The sequence below is a fragment of the Gigantopelta aegis genome, chromosome 6 (genome assembly GCF_016097555.1).
Source record: "Gigantopelta aegis isolate Gae_Host chromosome 6, Gae_host_genome, whole genome shotgun sequence".
NCBI classification, from domain to species: Eukaryota; Metazoa; Mollusca; class Gastropoda; order Neomphalida; family Peltospiridae; genus Gigantopelta; species Gigantopelta aegis.
Genome location: NC_054704.1, coordinates 69,065,613 through 69,087,664, shown reverse-complemented (window position 1 = coordinate 69,087,664; position 22,052 = coordinate 69,065,613). Strand labels below are relative to the sequence as shown.

The 22,052-nt window shown below is 33.9% G+C and overlaps 1 protein-coding gene across 3 annotated transcripts; it reads right to left on the bottom strand.

Annotated features, from left to right (window-relative positions):
* Nucleotides 1-274: 274 nt before the first annotated feature.
* Nucleotides 275-21,551, bottom strand: LOC121375600 (UBX domain-containing protein 6-like). Of its 3 annotated transcripts, XM_041503139.1 has the most exons (10): nucleotides 21,473-21,551; nucleotides 15,417-15,537; nucleotides 13,788-13,914; nucleotides 11,628-11,707; nucleotides 10,342-10,408; nucleotides 8,057-8,152; nucleotides 5,402-5,449; nucleotides 3,927-3,974; nucleotides 3,489-3,535; nucleotides 275-3,336 (listed from the first exon to the last, which is right to left on the bottom strand). In XM_041503139.1, exons 2-9 carry the CDS (start codon nucleotides 15,533-15,535, stop codon nucleotides 3,533-3,535), a joined length of 588 nt encoding a protein of 195 aa, XP_041359073.1. In that variant the 5' UTR covers nucleotides 15,536-15,537; nucleotides 21,473-21,551; the 3' UTR covers nucleotides 275-3,336; nucleotides 3,489-3,532. The 3 variants fall into 3 exon arrangements, with proteins under 3 accessions (XP_041359073.1, XP_041359071.1, XP_041359072.1); XM_041503137.1 differs by lacking the exon at nucleotides 3,489-3,535; XM_041503138.1 differs by lacking the exons at nucleotides 3,489-3,535; nucleotides 21,473-21,551 and adding an exon at nucleotides 20,311-21,314.
* Between the last annotated feature and the right edge of the window lie 501 nt (nucleotides 21,552-22,052).

Below are 22,052 nucleotides of genomic sequence, written 5' to 3'. Positions count from 1 at the left end.
CTAGGTTAAATTAAATTTTATTTCCTAAAATATATTTTACGAAATTATTTGAAGACAAAATCCAGTTTGGGATTCTTACAAATATTACCCCTGCGCATGCTGTAACTTCACCGTGGTGCAGGGGTGTAACATTCTCTTTGAGAATGGCCAATACAGCACAAATCCCCTTGTTTTCTTGGAGATACAATTGAAATTTTGAGTAAAAGTCAGTATAAAATTTTGAGTAAAAGTCAGTATCTATCTGTGATATTTGTATTTTTGCACAGTTCTTTACACTGTTGTTATTTAAATCTTGAATTTTTATATTGAGTTGATCATCACTTTATTTGTTTGCATTACCATAGTTTGACACCCAATAGCCGATGTATTTTTAATGCTGGGGTGTCGTTAATCATTCATTTGTTATTCATTCTTACAGCTATTAAGACGGCCAGAAACACACTGAATATACACACTGATATTCTAAACAAGAAAATATATTTAATATGTAAGTTTAATCGTATAACTATTTTATTTTTCAGAAACATCTTACAATGCAGGAATGTCCCTTTAAAGCAAATCTCAGGCTATGTCAACATTAAAAGAAAATTAAAAGATTCTCAATGGGTACTGTAGTCTATTATCTACACAGCAGAAAGTTAATGGTCACTACAGTCACAGATGAATTCACAAAATAGTTCAGTAAACTTAAATACCGGTATACAGTCAAAATACATTCACAGAATTAATTCTGTTAAAATATACTTAACAATTAAAGATATATTACCATTACAATTCATTTTGAATTGACATATCAATTGTGTTGGAATACATACTCGACAAAACTTCACACAATTTTAAGTTTGTGTTAGAATACATGATCAACAACAAAAATAAATACCACTAATATTGACTGCTCAACAGTTACTTGATCAACCCTCACAAATTCAAACAATATCAGTTGAACTGCATACTCAACAGCCGTCAATAAATACAGTCATATATACATTTACAGAAGACATTTTTTATTAGGATAAATAATCAAATGTTACAAGTCAGAAAAATTAATTTATACTCCATCCCAGCCTCCATTAAGTGTATTTTATCAATAATTCCAGTTTGGAATTGGAAAAAACAAAAGTTCTATATATATTTTCTTTTTCTTTTTCTTATAGACATCATATAAAAAGACATAGTATAAATTAACTAAGAAATACTCATAGAAAAGAATACAGTCACTCCAAAAAGCATGAAATTATTTAATTTAATTCGTCTTTTTTTCTACTAAACTCTGTATTTGATTATTCTTTTGTTAATTTATCTTTAATAGTTTAAGGTAGGTGCTGCTATTTTATTTGTACCTTGCAATGGAGTATAAATTCATGCTCTAGTCTGACGAATGAACAAAAGGCGTCTTGTGTTAGAATATACATTCAACATTGACATCTGAAATCAGAATACAGAGAAATACTGTTTTAATAAACACTTGGTGAATATAATGGACAGAATGCAATATTTGCTTAACAACACCACAACACCTTTAACTTTAAACTACGGTTATTTCTAGTTTGTCTTAACAAGTGGTCAATTCAACACTTAATCGAGAAACAGGAAATAATATGCACTTTGCAATGTACAAGATAGTACATAACATGGCCAAGACAGTTATGCGAAATTGGCTGGAGCAGGAAAAAAACCCCGAGTTCACTAAGAATGATCAATCCTACGACAAAGACCAAGAGCTCCGCCAGCAAGTGCTCTACCACTGAGCTACTTCCCGTCCCAAATAAATGTTAAATTCAAATAAATGAACAGAAGATGACTTGTGTTAGACAGAAAGGAAGAAATATTTTATTTAGCATGTACTCCAGGGCTCGAACTTAATGGCGGCACCGACGGCAATTGCTGTCATTGAAATATAATTTGTCGTGGGTTTGAAGCATCACCGACGACACTTTTGTGCCACTGGAAAAAAATTAGTCATCAGTAAAACTCCTCAATGACAGAAAAATTATTATATCAGGTGTACATTATTTGCCAGTATTTAAACATTTGTACATCTGAAATATATCTACATGCAACAAAATAACTTTACGATTGTACTTATTTCCTCCAAAAATCACTTTAAAAACACTTGTCATAGACAGGCTCAAAACTGCCGTCGGTGGGCTCTTATACCCATGGTAATTAAAAAAATAAAAAACATGGGTGATAAATCCTTAATTTGAAGTCCTGTAATCAATACATTTTAATTATGGTTATATGGTGTCGGACATGGTTAAGAACCACACAGATAATGAGAGAGGAAACCCAGTGCTGCTACTCCATGGGTTATTCCTTTCGATTAGCGGCAAGGTTTTTGTTTTATATTAGGCAGGACAAAACATACATGTACATGTATCACAGCCATTGTTACACCTATTGTGGAGCATTGGCTGGAAAAATAGCCTAACTGACACCACTGATGGGGATCAATCTCGGCTACAAATTTTCGAAACTATATTAGTGCTATGGTATCGTAAAACCATCGTGAGTTATGACATCACAACGTAGTTGCATATAGTCTATGCAGGTTTTACGATATCGCAGCGCTAAGATAGCTTCAAAAATCTGGGGCCTGGACAGATAATGCATGTCAACTAAAATTTTACTTTTGAATACATGCTAAACAGTCAGAATGAGAACACACTCAACAATAACAGAAAAACAAGCTCACACGTTTTTTAACAGACATTACAGACTGGATATCAAATTTGTGTTGCCACGTGAAGTGGTTGTAACTCAAATTATCATTATCAGTCATCATAATTACAAAAACAATCACATAGTCACAAAGTTCTAGTACTCCTCTTCATTGCAACAGCAAACCTGTATCAAGTAATCATGTATGCCTCAAAACATACAGACTAATTGCACATTATTTGAAAACACACATACATATATAAGAAATCCAGCCCTTGAAATTCAGTTCATCTTGTGACAGCAACTCAGTACAGATGATAACAAAGTAAATGTCAGATAATGTTTTGAAAATGCCGTTGTAGATCAATTTAGCAACAGTATTGTGTGGCTGCACTGTTGATTGCTGTCACAAATTTCAAGGGTTGGTAGTCATATGAACATCATTTCGAAGACACAACAATTAAAACATGCAGAACTAAGGCAACTAAAAACGTAGTATGTAACGGGACACACACAAAATGTCAAAACCGTCATAACAATACAGGTACATGTGATGTCTTAACAAACCGTCATTTACAGATTTCACACAAACAAAGATGATATCAACTGAAGACGATCTGTGCTAGAAGAGGAGTAACTATGCAGAACTTCATGGGAATCCTAACCTCATCCACCCTGAACAAAAAAAAAAAAAAAAAAAAATTTTGTGACAGCAAATATGTATAACACATTATGGTGATGGTAATGAGATTCATGCCAATTTTTAACCAAATATATTATATAGTTTGTTGCAACGTGACACATTCACAAAACATTCTCTAACTCACTTTTTCATTTCAAGCATGATTTTCTTTTTCTTGCTTCCTTTTCTTTACTAGAATAATAAAAAATAATTACAAATAAAATAAAGAAAATGCCTATCAGGTAACAGACAACCACTGAGTTTTATAGAGGAGCCATGAATTGTCTAAAAATGTGGTATTGTTAAAAAAATTATAATTATCATAAAAAATTAAACATCATTCTGTTCACAGAATGCAAGGTTGTTAGAACTGGTTCAGTATTCTCATGAATGATGTGCACAAACAAACAGCAAAATACTTTCCACTGTTAGCAAATATTAATCGAAACCACGGTACTGAAAACAAAGTTTAGAAGACTTAGCTAGGTTACGAGCAAGGATGATTCGTGTATATTCTTGGATTAATTAGTTCATGATGATGATACATTTCAGTGACACTGTAATGATTCACAAAAACACTTACTTTGTTTTCAAACTTTTTAAATGTTCCACAATTTAAGTTCGTAGCATGCTGAAACAAAGAAAATAAATTGAAATTAATAAATCTTGTGGTCTGAAGCATTACCAATTCAACACTAATGGTTAGTGATGGGAATTGGTTGGAATTTCATCATTGGTCATCGGTTATAATCAGTTTGCATCAACCAATTAACTTTTGATTATTATACATATGGTTCAACATAACCGAGTTAAGAATAATCATACGAAGCACATGTGTAATAACAAGTGTAATGACATAATTTTGGGAAGCGATGTCATATTTTGACATTGCTTCTCCAGTCCTAGCTCAGACTGTGCATTTGAAATATGACATCATTTCATCATCTCCTTCTAGATGTGGCTGAAACATTTTTAGTTGGGTCTTGTTATTCATAAAGAAAACAACAATAATAATATGGATAATAAAGACATGATTACACTTGTATGCGAGTCATACTGATTGTATGAAACTCGTGTCAGGATTCGTGTATTACCCTCACTCTCACACGGGCAATACACTCGTTTCGTAAAATCAGTATGACACACAAGCTTGTATAATAATCTCTATTTATGCCATTGGTCAGAATTATATGAACTATTAGTACCATGCACCTATTGTCATGTTAACCATGATAGACCCTACAAATAATTCATTTCATCTTTAATACCTAGTCAGTATCTGTGTATATAAACATATATATATAAAAACAAACACAAATACATGGGTACCTAAATATTTATATAACAATTCCATCAACTAAACTGTAAGAAGAAATATGGTTATCATTTTATATTATAGATTTTTATTATCAAGAGATAATAGATTTTTATTATCGAGCCCAGCTGATCAATTTTTTTTATTAGAATCAATTACTGAAACATCACTACTTAAGGTACATTAAATGGTAGTAATAATAGTAACCACCCACTAGAATTCTTACTATACAAGGTGTATACCACCAAATCCATTCCTACAGACATCACTAATAAGCATTTTGAGAGTACTGCTAAAGCAATACACATGTACATGTCAACTATAAAAAATGGACAAATCACCATGAAAGTTAAACTTAAAACATGATCTGTAATACTATACAGACCAGGATTCCTGCCAGAGGGTAAAACAAGTATGGCGCCATACCCAAATTGTTTCACAGATTTTTTTTTTTTTTAAGTTAACCTTTTGACAAAATTAATTACTCTTATCATGACTGTATGATTTTCTTCATCCTAACACTAAACCTAACCCATTTTTTTTCTGGGGGACAGCAAGTGCATGCAGGACACACCTTGAAAATATTCAAGTCCATAGTGCCATAGTCAAAAATTTCTTTCCGGCTGAAACACTGCAGATGGTCATTCAAAAGTTAGCTGCACATTGAGCTTTGACACTGCAATACTGCTAGCTAAAGGCATATACCACCAAGTTACAGAGATAACAACATGTTTAGTACTTACCGATTCCTTCACTTCTCTGCTATTGGAATCCTTACGATCAGCTTGTATCTAAAAACATTAAAATAATATTTCCTTTCAAAAGACTTGTATATATTCTAAAGACAACAACAGATGCCTGCACCATAATTTTGGCATCATACACAATAAATATAACACATTCAAACATATTTTTTTAAATGTTATATTCAACAAATGGTACTCTTTTCTTTTTTCACCTTTTTAAACTTAAACTTAATATTTTGTCAAGAAGTTTGAAAAATATAATATAGATAAGATATGTTATATTTATTGTACATGTATATGAAGCCAAACGTTTGGTGCAGACATTGTCTTTTGTTGACTTTAGTGCTTCTAATTTTTTTTAATTTTTTATTCTTTATATCGATATATATATTTAATTATGGAAAATTGCACCATGAAAAACATTACACTTATTTTTATTGGTGTAAGCTGATAATGATTATTCCTATATACAAAAGGCATTTAAATAACACTCAACAAATGTTAAATCACAAGTCTTCACCAAACGTAGCACTGTAAAATACCAGCCCACTCTGACAGATTTTATGTGGATTACATGAGTAAGCTGAGCTAACATTCTCCAAGATTTTTAACAGCCCTGTCAAAGCTGAATTACCCAAAAGTCTTCAAACTCACTCATTAAAATTCGATCCATAAAGTAAAAAAATCAATACCCAATGATGTCCAAGTGCTCCTCTGTCAAACAAACGATCATTCACAATTGACCATCAATCATTGTCAACAGAATATCTTTATAAATAGCATTACTGAAATTATCGCAAAGAGGATGGTGTGAAAAGAAACTTTTTAACTCGTTTCACCTTTCCGAATAGTTATGAATCAAACCCTTTAGCTGGATAAAGTGTGTGCAAAGTGTAATAGAATGCACCAAGTGATTCGAGTGTCTCCTACTAGGAGTGGCAAACACAGAAGACTAAGCTTAAATTACCAAGTGCTCTTATTCATCATTCCATCAAAAATAGTATTCTTGTTCATGGGACTATACAACTGATTAAATAATGTCCAATTTAACATAGAGGAAAATGACTCATTTATTGTTAAAAAAAAAAAAAAAAAAATCCTTAATATAAGCCATTTGGTCTGCTTGCTGGTTGCTTCCACAATCAAAAATCAAAACATTTCACTACATTTTACAACATGGTCCACTGAAATAACAGTGGCAGCAGTTGACCAGTATCTAAAGTGACTGGGCCTGGATTATTTACACGGCACGGTTCTGGATAACAATTTCAGCTGTCTTAGGTTATTTTGTATAGCAGGAGAATCTAGTAAACTTTGTGGCCATCCACTACAAATTTTTTTTCTGAGGTTAATAAAATTCACAAAACAAAACTTTGTTTTGTTCAACAACACTACTAGAGCACATTGATTCATTAATCATCGGCTATTGGATGTCAAACATTTGGTAATTTTTACAGTCTTAGAGAGGAAACCCGCTACATTTTTCCATTAGTAGCAAGGGGTCTCAGACAGGATAGCACATATCACAGCCTTTGATATACCAGTCATGGTGCACTGGCTGAAATGAGAAACAGCCCAATGGTTCCACTGACGGGGATTGATCCTAGACCGACTGCACATCAGGCAAACATTTTACCACTAGGCTACGTCCCACCCATTAAAATAAAAACCCATATGTGATGATTGGGGGTAGGGAGAGGATGGTGGTACATACATTTCAGCATACCCTCCCAAGTTTCTATAGGTCTGTAGTAACGGATTCGGTAAATAGTTTTAACAAGACAACTTTATTGACACAAATAAGAATCACAATAATACTGACTCAAATATGAATCATGCTAACAATTTAACACATTAGTTATACCTAGGGGCGGGACATAGCCCAGAGGTAAAGTGCTCGCTTGATGCACGGTTGGTTCGGGATCGATCCCTGTCCGTGGGCCCATTGAGCTATTTCTTGTTCCAGTCAGTGCACCACAACTGGCATATCACAGGCTGTGGTATGTGCTATCCTGTCTGTGTGATGGTGCATATAAAAGATCCCTTGTTACTAATGGAAAAATGTGGCAGGTTTTCTCTTTACGACTGTGTAAAAAGGACCAATAGCCAATGATTAACAAAATCAATGTGCTCTAGTGGTGTTGTTAAACAAAACAAACTTTATTTAATTATACCTAATAATCTTCAACATATTTTTTTTCTTCATATTTCTTGTACTTAATGTGTTAGTATCAATCTAGTCAATCTGTTTGTCTTTATTTTTCGATGTCTCGTTCCAGCCAGTGCACCACAACTGGTATATATACATATCAAAGGCTGTGGTATGTGCCATCCTGTCTTGGGATGGTGCATATAAAAGATCCCTTGCTACTAATAGAAAAATCTAGTGGGTTTTCTCTCTAAGACTACATGTATATCTCAAAATTACCAAATGTTTGACATCCAATAGCCGATGATTACCAAATGTTTGACATCCAATAGCCGATGATTACCAAATGTTTGACATCCAATAGCCGATGATTACCAAATGTTTGACATCCAATAGCCGATGATTACCAAATCAATGTGCTCTAATGGTGTCATTAAACAAAAACAAACTTTAACTTTATTTTTCTAAATAAAGCACTAATCTCCATGATAACCATTTCCAACCTGTTGTTTGATGGCAGCCTTTTCTTTCTTTACACGTTTATATTCTTCCATCCTTCTCTTCTTATCTTCTTCTATAAGCTGTTCTTTTCTTCTCAGCTAAAATGTTAGAAAATAAATATAATCAATTTGTATTTCATAATCTAAAACATAATTCAGGATTACCACACATTTTCACAAACTGAGATGGACTATTCAGCATGGTAAGAATGTATGAATGTATGTATACAATTAAATATATATATTTATTACCTACGAGGTACAGCATAACGAGGGTCATATTTATCGTACGATTTCCCTCGTATGTCATAACTAAATCGTATGTCCTCCTGACATTGTCATTTAACAATTGGCTGTTGTAAGAGTACATTTCTTTCCGATTGGCTGACACGACATTCCACAGATACTACTTTCTTCATTAATACATTTTTATTTCGAGTGTAAGCTGATCACATGCCGTAATGACAAATACGTGTTTTTAATTAATTTAATAAAACATTAATTGATTATTTATGATAACTTGTATTATATTACGATGTAGTTGTGACACATCAAACACTTAATTATGAATATAACGTTCACAACTGTTAGAAATCTATACTAAGGTCGACGAGTCACTTTTCGCACCCTTGTTTTGGCTTCGTACATAATAAATGTAGCATATTTTACCGTAATTTCACTTGAAAGCCATATTTAGTAAAAGGTACAATGTTTTAATCACAAGATTTTCTTCAAACACATTCAGGTGCGTTAATAATGTTCAAAAAAAAAAAATCAATAGCAATTTTGCACTGGAATTTTTCCAGCATTCTTAAAACGGAAATGTCATGTACCCAATTTATAGTTATTGTAAGGAGATGCAAAGTGACATCATTGGAATACTGACGTCATTCAAATTCAAAACTAATTATTTCCATTACTGTGTATTTGTTTGCTTTTTAGTATACACATGCTTTACAATTTACAGCTGTTGATACAATGTGTACTCTTTACTTATGGGTGTATAAATATCACGTAACTTTAAAACAGGTTGTGATTTGGTTTTCAAGACATCAAACATTACTCCGCCGTTAAGGAAACGTTAGTTTGTAAACAATGACTGGAATGTTCATTTAGCAAGACAGTTCTACGGTAATAAACAGAATATTACATTCGTGTCCATGACAGACGATGTTTACGACACTCGTGCCTATATTATCGCATTTCCCTCGCTCTCGCCCGGGAAATTTGATAATTTAGGCACTCGTGTCGTAAACATCGTCAGTCATGGACACTCATATAATATCCTCTATATAATTAAATATATACACATACATACCTACACACAAACTATTTTTTTTTAAAACATGTGTTTGCTCGTCCCACTTTTGTCATTCTTGTCGGTTTGAAGTACCTGTTGTTTCTATTACTGTAACAAATTCCTATCACGGTTTACTGTGACTAGGCTAGACATCTGTCAAAGCCGCTGAGCTGGTCACGAGATTAAACTGATGTTAACAGTTACAGTAACACCATTCTTGAGTTTGCAACTGGTTACAATCAACAGCTGTCAACACCTGTGTACGGAGCTCAGTTGGGATTACTATCAAGAGTCCGATGCAAGAGGCTTTTGTGAAATACAAACTGCTTGAAATAGCATAAAATATATTAAAATAATCCATAAATGATTTTATGTTGACTGTTCAATGATTTGTATCCAATAATTATAAAGGACTTTAAAATTAAAAAAAGTTTCCACCTTTTTTAATTACATGTGAGTGTGAGCAGAATAGCTATGCCGGCTATCTCTAGAGCCAGTAATTGGTCAAATGTCATCCAATCAGCGACAACGTTATTAATCGTTTTGTCTAAACACGTGCTTGCTCAAGCTGTCGACCGCTTCAACAGTGCCATCTTTTATTAATTTTTAGGACACAGTACTGAATACTCGTACTTTTTATACATATATGGGAGTTAAAATTCATCAATCGTTTTGGGTTTTTTTTTATATTATTTATTCCATTATGTAAAATATAAACAATTTGTTTTTTTTCACTGTGATCAAACATTTTTTTTCTTTCTTTCGCATTCATGATTCAAGATAACAATATAAATATACAAAGGTCACTATAATTTTAATTTTTTTTAAACACTATCTGGCAAATATCACCTTTTAAATGATTTTACAATTTTTATTTTTATTCCTTTTTCCACCCCCACCCCCCCGTCATGTGGGACCGATTGACAATTTTATTTTTCCCCACCCCTGATATAAATATAAATATATAAATTTAAACAAATTATATCACCTCATCAGCTGACCATGATGAATGTGTTTCAACAACTGGCTTGATGTTGTTCACTGGTGGTAGGGTGCTAAAAGAAAAAAGTTTTAGTTTTTCTTTAATATACACACGTGTATGAACTACATGTAAATGAACTACAAAATTGAATACATGTGTCATTGTATCATTTAACAAATTATTTTTGTGGTGTAGCAATATTTAGCGTATTTCCATTTATTTATTTTCAAAATTGCAAGGTAAGTATACACCCTCTTAATATTAAGTTTGGTTGGTGTGAAAAGCGGCAGAACAAAATAAAAAGAAATTTATGAATTGTACATGTAGTTGTTTGAAATATTTGTTTTGTTTTCGTAAAATACTTGTTAAGAGACTTGATCTGGTAACAAAGAAAGAAACAAAGACTTGTTGTATTTAATGACACACTTTAAGACATTTTAATCACGGTTATATGGTGTCAGACATATGGGAAATGAAAGAAAATGTTTTATTTAACAACGCACTCAACACATTTTATTTACAGTTATATGGCCTCAGACATATGGTTAAGGACCACACAGATATTGAGAGAAGAAACCCGCTGTCGCCACTTCATGAGCTACTTTTTGATTAGCAGCAAGGGATCTTTTATATGCGCCATCCCACAGACAGGATAGTACATACCACGGCCTTTATTACACCAGTTGTGGAGCACTGGCTGGAATGAGAGTCAGACATACGGTGTCAGACCACAGAGATAAGTAGAGAGGAAACCCACTGTAACAATGAATTGGTTACTCTTTTGATTTTAATAGCATCAAGGGACCTTTTATATGCAGCATCCTACAGACAGGATAATACATACCAAGGCATTTGTTACACCAGATGTGGAGCATTGGCAGAAGAAAATAAAGAAAACATGTCCATGCATGTGGTTGTTAGGCTTCGATAGATATTTAGATCATCAGTCTAAACTGTAATACTTTTTACATTGTATATACAGCTTAGATTATTCATTCATTAGATGCAATCTGTATACAGTTAAAAATTCAAAGGAAATAGTAAAATGGTATAATTTTCACCCAAAACTACCATGTTTATCTCAATCCACCATTATCTTGAGCTTTTAGTTCGGTTCTCAAATTCAAGATAACATTTATTTCAACTTATTTTAATGCTTATATACAATTAAGGTTCAAGATAACATATTTGATTGTATTTGTCTAATTTTTAACAAATTACTTGATAAGTAAAAGCTAATTCCAATGGTTTGGCCTGTTATATGTCTAATTAATTATTAGTTGTGTACTTACTGTAGTTTTTCTTCTATTACCTGCAGTACACGGTCTACTTGAACATTGCTTTCATCAACATACATCAACAATTCATCAACCTGTGAAGTATAAAGTAAGGCTTTTTAACAAGACACAATGCATGTTTTAAAAAGAAAGACTAGAGACTCAACAACTGCAGGATTTTTGCAGTCACAATTAAAATGTGTCATTGAGTTCTTGTTTTACAAACAAAAAAACAAAACAAACAAAAACAATTTGATGAATCTGCACATCATAACTTAGTGCCACCAAATGCACCCACATCATTCTGGTGTTATATGGAGGTATAAAAGATATACTTAATAAATTATTATAGTACATTAATAAATAAAATAAAATTGAAGCATATGACTGAGAGAGACATTCAATTTTAAGTACAATAAACTAAAATGAACTAAAAACAAGTTTATTAATTTTATTTTTCTCATTCACCACAGGAAATCATAATAAATAAGTATGCACAAAATAATGTTAAAAACAAAAGATAAACTGTAAACTGACATCACCCAATATACATGTAGATTTGTTCTTAATTTCTTTTAACTTAAGCAGACCACACACAAGAGCAAATCAGTTGAGCAAAAATAATCACCAGACATTTTTGTTGTAGGCATTATCGAATCTGGACCGGCCTCAGTGGCGGTGTGGTTAGGCCATTGGTCTACAGGCTGGTAAGTACTGGGTTCGTATCCCAGTCGAGGCATGGGATTTTTAATCCAGATACGGACTCCAAACCCTGAGTGAGTGCTCCGCAAGGCTCAATGGGTAGGTGTAAACCACTTGCACCAACCAGTGATCCATAACTGGTTCAACAAAGGCCATGGTTTGTGCTATCCTGCCTGTGGGATGCGCAAATAAAAGATCCCTTGCTGCTAATCGGAAAGAGTAGCCCATGTAGTGGCGACAGCGGGTTTCCTCTCAAAATCTGTGTGGTCCATAACCATATGTCTGACGCCATATAACCGTAAATAAAATGTGTTGAGTGTGTCGTTAAATAAAACATTTCTTTCTTTTATACAATTTGGAATTCAATGTGAATTTTTGGGTTCAATCTAAATAAACAGTAGACATTTTTCTCACAACTTTGTCAGACCTGTCAGCTGAGCAAAAAGTCTTGATTAACCTTTTGGTTATTTGATAGCAGGGGGCTGGATTTAGCTGTCGGTTAAATGCTTGCTTGAGGTGCTTGTGTCGCAGGATCGAACCACCTCGGTAGACCCATTCAACTGATTAGTTTTTTTCTCGTTCTAACCAGTGCACCACAACTGGACAGTCTGTGGTATGTGCTTTCCTGTCTATGGAAAAGTGCATATAAAAGATCCCTCTCTGCATTAGGAAAAATGTAGCGGGTTTCTCCTGATGCCTACGAGTCAGAATAACCATACATTGTTGTATGTTTGACATCCACTAGCCGATGATTAATTAAACAATGTGCTCCAGTGGTGTTGTTAAACAAAACAAACTTTATTTGATAGCACCCATGTATGCATGGCTTTATCTAATTTGGGAATCCATTGTGAATTTTTGTGTCCATTCTAAATACAGTTAAACTCAGGGTTCGAAATATGAAGTAAAATATGGCCTGCTTGTTTTTTTTGTTTTTTTTTTAAACAGCAGACCAAAAGAAATATGACCAGCAAAAAAACAATAAGGCCTGCTGAAAATAAGACAGCATAGGGTGAATGGAGGGTTTGGGATGAACAGTGTGTGGAGAATTAGGACCTCCGAGATGTATTTTAGAGCATTATAAAATAAAAATATTACAGAATCACAAGCTCGGCCTCAGCTACATATATATGTATAAATATAAGAAGAGATCATTGTACATACATTTCTCTTGAAAAAATGACCTTTGATTTTTTTATAATTTTAGCAGATCTACATTTTTATTTCACCTGTTACAGTTATATCTGTGCGACCCATTTATCGGTTATGCAGAAATAAATCCATGTAACCCATTTTCTACATGTATTTGTGTGACCCGTTATATTCATGTAAATGGTGTTAAAAATTTTGCACAAATACAAAATAGGTTACGCAAACTTAGATTTGCGCGAGCAATGCGCGAACGAAACAACTGTTCTTACAATTTTCTAAGGCCTGAAATTTGTCAATCTATTTATAGTGAGGCAAACAAACCTCAGTCCACCCAGCAGCTAACAGGAACTCTTTGGCACCGTCAAACTTCAGCAGCTTTTCTTTGATCGCTTTGTTCTCTTTGCGCAACTGCCTGTACTTTTCTTCACCGGGGTTCTTGAGCAGATTTCTGATAAAAGCACAAACATACATACATGTATATTAATACCTGTAATTTAGGGGATATACATAGACAAATGATCCATACTGCACATACACAGAGAACATTTTATTTTCAATATTTTCATTAGAAACATTTGTTATATATAATATAAAAATTGATTAGCATCTAGTATTTAATGTTATAGAATTGTGTACTGATTTCTAAACCTTGCATAGTTTACAAGTTTACATCACAAGAGACGATATAATATATAATATATTCAGGGGTTTTATGTTGCCTATGTGGCTAGACTCCAATATTTGGCACCAAATGTCATTTTTTAAATTCTAAATTCTGAAGGCAAAATTCCCCGTCTGAATGTAAAACTGTGCAACTTTTACATGCAAATATATCTAAATACTTTTTTAAATATTAGTTTAACAGTGTCGTTTAATAAATATGCTTAAAACAATAAAATACAGTCTTATGTATTAGCACACCTGTAAGCTTACTTTTTTTCTTTTTTTTTTGTAATGCAAATTCCAAACTAAATAAAAATGTTTTTCTCAATGAGACCTATATATACAATGTAGGTGTCGAGTTGAATTTCAGAAACCAAAGCCTGACAGTATTAGTACTGTTACTTTAAAATAAAATCAGATGTTACTTCCTTCAGCCTGTCTCCATTAGCAGATACCCGGAGTACTCTGATGTTCAAAAGCTAGATTGAAATTTGGACAGTTATGACCACTCTCTCAAAACACACAGAATTGCTGCCTACCACTGGGTAGGCAAAGATACCTGCTCTAATACAACAATAACCCAGTGTTTCACATTAAATACCATTACATTGATCATTTTTGAGTTCGCCAATAACAAATATTTCACATATTAACTGCCAATACAAGCACTTCAGGAAGAAACCTGTCAGAACCTACATGTACATACTATATATTTAACCGGAACAGTATTAAAAGGGGGTGCTGCTGGGGTTTCTTCCTGTAGTGATGTATTAGCGGTTAATATGTGAAATGTTTGTTATCAGTAAACTCGAAAATGATCAACGTAGTGGTATTTAGCATCAAACATAGTGCTATTGTGGTATTAGAAATTTAGAGCGGGAATCTTTGCCTACTCGGTGGTAGGCAGCAGTTCCATGTTTTTGCTATAGAATTATCTCTGGCGGCAGGACTCAAACGTCACAATGGCAATGACGGCAATTGCCATAGTTGTAATATGAATTGCTGTCAGGTTTTTGCCGATGGATAAAAATTATTACCATCGGTTGAAGGGACTATTTAAAAAAAAAAAAAATCATATTTGTTGCAAAAGTTACCAATTTAAAATTACCCTAGGCAGGCTTAAAATTTCCATTGGTAAGCACTTTGCCTGTAGCAAAAACATTTTAAAATTGCAGTAGGTAACAATCTTTGAGTGGAGCCCTGTGGCTAAGACAGCGATCATAACCGTCCAAATGTCTGTCTACTTCTAAAACAGCAGAGTACTCTGGCTATTCTGTGTGTGCTTACTGGTGCACTTTGAACAAGATATCAAGTGCTGAACGCAGCTCATCTTTCTCACTCTCATCTTCCAGGAGCAGCAAGCATGTCTTCAAGGAATCTATGTCTTCTGACACAGCATCAGCCATTTCTGAAAACAGTCAATGTCACTAACTAAATAAGGTCAAGCTAGCCCAATCATCAGAGGTACAGGCTAAAACGGAACTATTTTCTTTGGCTAAAACGGCACCACTTTTATCAGAAACCCCACATGGTCTACAACAGCTCCTTGATCAACTAGATATATATTGTAATGACAACAATCTTACTATTAATTTTAATAAAACAAAAATTGTTATTTTTGGTGGCCAAAGTACAACAAATAAGCTTACTTGGCATCTCTCGGGCAATAAAGTCCCAGTTGTAACAAAGTATACATATTTAGGGGTTGACTTTCCTCAAAATGGAAATTTTAAAGAATGTTCCCGATCATTTTGGAGCAAAGGACTAGGTTGTTTTCACAAGATGCAGAAAGAATTCTCAAATGTTAACCTACCAGTAGACATTTCATGCCAGTTATTTATTTCTCTTGTTGAGCCTGTCCTTTTATATGCCAGTGAGGTTTGGAGTGCCCAGTTCATATCATTAAAAGATTTGGAAACTTTCCTGCCAGAAAGAGTGCTTTTAAAATTCTGTAAATCAACACTACAGGTTAATAGTCGTACCCATAATTGGGCCTCTAGAGCAGCTAGGTTTGTACCCACTCCTGTTGTCTGTGGTAAAAAGAATGTTATATTTTTACTCCCATATGCAAACTATGGACAACATTATTTTACAACATGCTTTCTCTGAATGCACAAGCCTTGAAAAGAAAAATATTGGTTGGCTTCACAAATTATATTATTACATTGGTGAGTTGAATAAAAAAACGAAGCACTGTCAATTATCCCATTCATCTTATAAATATAATTAAAACTAAGTATCACAATATTTAAATCACTTGCTCCAACCAGTGGTCCATAACTGGTTCAACAAAGGCCATGGTTTGTGCTATCCTCCCTGTGGGAATCACAAATGAAAGATCTCTTGCTGCCTATCATAAAAGAGTTGCATATGTGGCAACAGCGGGTTTTCTCTAAAAACTGTGTCAGAATGACCACATGTTTGACATCCAATAGCCGATAACACACTAACAACAAAGTTGACAAGATTAAAACATTTTAAGTTGTTTTGTTGGGTTTTTTTGTCTTATTTACTATTCTTGCTGCTAATCGGAAGAGTAGCCCATGTAGTGGCGACAGCGGGTTTCCTCTCAAAATCTGTGTGGTCCTAACCATATGTCTGACGCCATATAACCGTAAATAAAATGTGTTGAGTGTGTCGTTAAATAAAACATTTCTTTCTTTATTTACTATTCTTCAAATAAAATTCAATTATGGTGCCGTTTTAGCCATCGTAGGTTCTGTTTTGTCCAATTTGGTTCCGTTTTCGCTGGGTGCCGTTTCAGCTATAACCCATCATCAGGCTACTTTCTTATCTAGAGTGCTATCGCTGGTAACTGGTAGTATACATTTAGATTACATCAATTGGTAGGCAGGGTTAGCTCTGGGTTAGCAGAAAAATTCGCCAAATTATATATTAAAATGAAAAATAGCACAAATCATATTATTTTTAAAACAAAGTATCATTATTATATGAATTTATCTCACCAAATTAAAATAAATTTCACCGATTGATTTTAAAATTCGCAACTGGCAAATTTGGCGAGTGCCAGAGCAATCGTCATAGGATACACACCTCTTACACTTTATCATGGATTCATTAAGCTACATGTAACCGTCATAGGATACACACCTCTTACACTTTATCATGGATTCATTAAGCTACATGTAACCGTCATAGGATACACACCTCTTACACTTTATCATGGATTCATTAAGCTACATGTAACCGTCATAGGATACACACCTCTTACACTTTATCATGGATTCATTAAGCTACATGTAATTCAACTTTCAACCAACAATCAATACGCCTAGTACATGTACATAATAACTTTAGTATGCAAATACATGTATGCAATGTAGCAATGGTATTTTAACAACAATCAGTATTAATACTATCAATATTATAATTAAATATGAAACTAAAAAATTATATTTCTAGCATTCAGGCTTCATCCAAAACCTTATGGTCTTTTCACAGATGACATCACATCATTAAACACTGAATCTGCAGATCTATGAACTTTTTTCAATCAAACTGCTAAAACCATTGTTAAGACCAACAATCTGAATGTTTTATTCTTACAAAATAATTGAATATTGCTATTATTGGTTGTTTAGGAAAATAATACCGGTAAATACTAATAGGCCTATATTTAAACAAAAGTTACTATTATATTATTTGCATACTTATTTTTTTAATGGAATTATTGCTAAACTAATCCTAAATGACGTCTTTATAAATATAAAGTGGGAAATTAGAGGTTGGCTGACTGGTTAGGAATATCATAAAACATTGTTTGTTTCCGGTTACCCGACCGACCCTAAAACTTTTTTTGTATATCCAAAAATGTTTTTTTAATATAACAACGATTTCCACGAAAACATTCCAAAACTATCACAAGCACTAATTTGGTGTCATTTAGGGGATAACCCTACTGTGTTTTCCGATTTGCGGACGTATATCGGTGGTTTTACTGTCGCAAATTTAGTTTTATTGGCGACCCGTTAGCCACGAAATGTTTTCTTCTAACAGTTGATTGATGGAGTTACTTCCCTTCAAATTGAAGTTCAGTAACTTTCGTGAGATATCGGGCGAAGAGTCGGAAAATTGTTTTCACAAATATATGCGATTTTTTCCGATTTACTCTACATCTAGCGTAACGAGGTGTTCCGATTAATAATAATAATAATAACTATATTTAATGATTTACTCCAGCGACAAACTGGCCTTGTAGAAGTTTTACATCAACATTCTTCTGAAAGAGTAGCCTGTGTGGCGACAGCGGGTTTCCTCTAAAAACAGTGTCAGAATGACCATGTGTTTGACGTCTAATAGCCGATGATATTAAAGATAAAAATCAATGTGCTCTAGTGGCGTCGTTAAATAAAACAAACTTTACTTTTCAACATTCATTTGAGCATTTGTACTGCATTTCTATTCATTGGACCAATTGATTGCTTCAAACCAAGTGTGTACTTTAATACTGGATGCATACAGAATAAAACTAACATTGCAAATTATAAAATTGGTAAGTCTACCATTTCTTAGATACACTAGGAAAGATAATATGCATAACATTTTTTTTTAAATGTTATTGTTAGACAGATAAATATAGAACCCTTCTTTTCAGTTTTCATTAAAAGAAATTGTTTTAACTTATTTACTGGTTTCTATTCAATTATGGTTCAACCAAGTCTGTCCTGGACCAGTACAGAAGTTAAGACTTAGTATGAGAGTAAACCTTCTGCCTAAACAGCAAGGGGTCTTTTGTATGTACTCTCCCACAGATAGGTTAGCACGAATCATAGTCACTTCGTACCCAAGTCATATCGTACCATCCATTTCGTACCATGCTGCCTGGTCATTTCGTACCATAGTCATTTCGTACCATGGTCATTTCGTACCTTAGTCATTTCGTACCATTGCAAAAAGTCATTTCGTACCCAAGTAATTTCGTACCCTAGTCATTTCGTACCATTGTGAAAAGTCATTTCGTACCCTAGTCATTTCATTCCAGTAGGGCCTATATAGAAAACGAATTGACTTTTCAGTTATGGTACGAAAACGAATTGACTATAGCATAAAAGCAGTGGGTTTTGTTTTAAAACTTTATTTTGACAGTTTGAAAACCAGAACATGTTATTGTGCAGCATATCGTTATTGATACCCATATTACCTGTCAACCGTTATTTCCATTTTATATGACAAGAGCTGTATATGATATTTACTACTAACTGCCAACTTCGATTTTGTGTGAAATGGCTCCAGATAATTAGTCAAAAACAACAAAACAACATAATGGACCAACAAAATATTATTTATTTATTAGGTCTTCTTTTCAAACTTGCTTATTTGTATCTTATTTGTTTAAGAAATAATCAATAACAGCCATTAAAACATTAACTACCTTACTGATTGCCAAATTAGCCAGTTGCTAATGTTTATACAAAGTGGCAATAATTTTTAATCTTTTGCTGATCAAATATCCCTTAAATTAACCACAAATTTGTAATTTAATGTTATTTTGTAAAAGACATTACTGGGGTGATTGTTATACCATGGTACGATATGACTTTCAGTTATGGTACGAAATAACCAAGGTACGAAATGACTTTTTGCAATGGTACGAAATGACCATGGTACGAAATGACCAAGGTACGAAATGACTTTTTGCAATGGTACGAAATGACCATGGTACGAAGTGACTAGCAACCGGTTTGCACCATGTTGCCCTCAAAATCAAAATGCCTTGCCTTTTATAAATTTATAAGTTGCCCATGTAAAAAGAAGCCTTTAAACACACCTATGTGGATAGTACTACATATTTCCTTTTTCAAATTAAGTTATGAAATAGATATAGAAAATAAAATGGCCATAAGGTTTTTGTCCTTTTGAAAATTGTATAATGGAAAAAAAAGCCCTTATATTTAAAACTGCACATAAGATATGCCCCCAAAATGCCACTTTACCATGCCTTACTTCATTTCTAGGAAAAACACTGTGATGAATGGTATTGTTGGTTTGCATAATGCATTTCTATACATGCAGAGGTTATTTTGGATACCGGTAGTCAACACCTTTATTTAATATCCATAAATAAAATTATTTTCCAAAATAAAAAGTTTTTCCTACCTACGTACCATATATTTTTCCAGCATGTAATAGGAAACAAGTAAAAAAAAAATTCCGGCCTTACCATTTTGTATATGAATCCATGACGTTTCGCCCCAAGGCAGTTTTCCCAGTCAGTTCGCCTCCAGTTTGACCTGTTCGCCCCCAACTATTTGTCAGTTCACCTCAAACTTTCAGTCAGTTCGCACCCAACTCTCAATTATTTGCTACTTTTAAACAATTATTGTACTGTTTCTTTAGAGGCAAGTTAAAGTGTGTGTGTTTCTTTTCTTAGCGTGATTTGCTGGTCCAGTTGTTCGTCATTCCTAAGCATTGTTATCATGAGTTGTCATCGCCTATCCGTGGTATAAATAACAGGCTGTAGTCGTCCTTCTGTTGCACATTGCAGAATGTTTTTGATGACCGCTGATGTTGTAGTTTGTTGTATTTGTCCACAGAAAGAAACGATGCCAGCAGTATATTACTATTAGTAGATTTAAATTACCAAGGATTTGTACCACGTACCTCCTTATCGTGGGACCGATCATGGGTTTCGGTTTCAACACGACAGGTGCTCTTTAATACACCTGAAAAAAGGCTGTTTACCATTCAGGTATGAAGAACCTGCGACATGGCACACCTGACTGAGAATTAAGCATTGATGACATTCACAATAACTCTGTTTATTCCGGATTCTTACGAAAGTACAATTCCGCGTGATCTAAAAATGTAAATCATACTTGCATCAAACTATTCAAAGTTCAACGACTGCCAAACCATGCATCTAAAAATGCACATGGGAGTGCACGAAATAGCCTAAAAACAGGGTAGGATTGCACTAGAAGAAGCTCGGCACACATAGATGGGTCCAGATCACACACTGAAATTCACATCGACACACTCGGTCGAGTCAGTGACTCAAGGTGTATCATTATGGGGGCAAACTGGTACCTTTGTGGGGGCAAACTGGTACTTTTGTGGGGGCAAACTGGTTATGCACATGGGGGCGAACTGACATCCTATTTGTGGGGCGAACAGACTGGGGGCCAAGTGTCTTTGGGGCGAAACGTCTGGTACCCTTAGTATATTACGAAATTAGGTATACATGAAAACTGGTTGTATTGAGATATAATGATGGTAGATGTCTCAAGTTAAATATTTTGACATTATAAGTAGCTTAAATGTTCTACTAAAATAATTAAGATACATGATTCAAAGTTGATATTAATATATATTATTTTACAAACCTCCCAACTATTTTCTGATGAAGAATAAAGTAAAATGAATAAACTATGAAATCGTCTAAACTACACTTAACAAAGCAAAACAGAGTTAATGCCCCTGTTACAATTTCGGTCGGTCATACGGTTCTAATAGACCAAATCAATTCCTATCGCCGATAATGTTAACGTTTACTAATAAAACTGATATAAGCAGCGTATCAACACACCCAGGAAGTACAGCAATAAAAAGTGTGGCACCTCACATCTAATCTACCTGCAAGAAACTAAGGGGTCACATTCCATTTAAGAGATTTAATAAAAAAATTTTTTTTAACAATAACCGTCATTTTTTTTTTAATATTGCAGTTCCATTTTTGGTAGCCCGAATACTCTGACTGTAAGTGTAAGAGAGCTAGACGGACATTTGAACATAAATACGCCCTCATTACAGTCAGAGACCAAGCTATGTATTTTTTTGGCAATTCTCGACAACCAAAAAGTTGGCAAAGATTTCCGCACTAATACCACAACAATCCTATGTTTGACGTCAAATACCTTTACATCGATCATTTTCGAGTTAACTGATTAAAAAAAATCCACATAT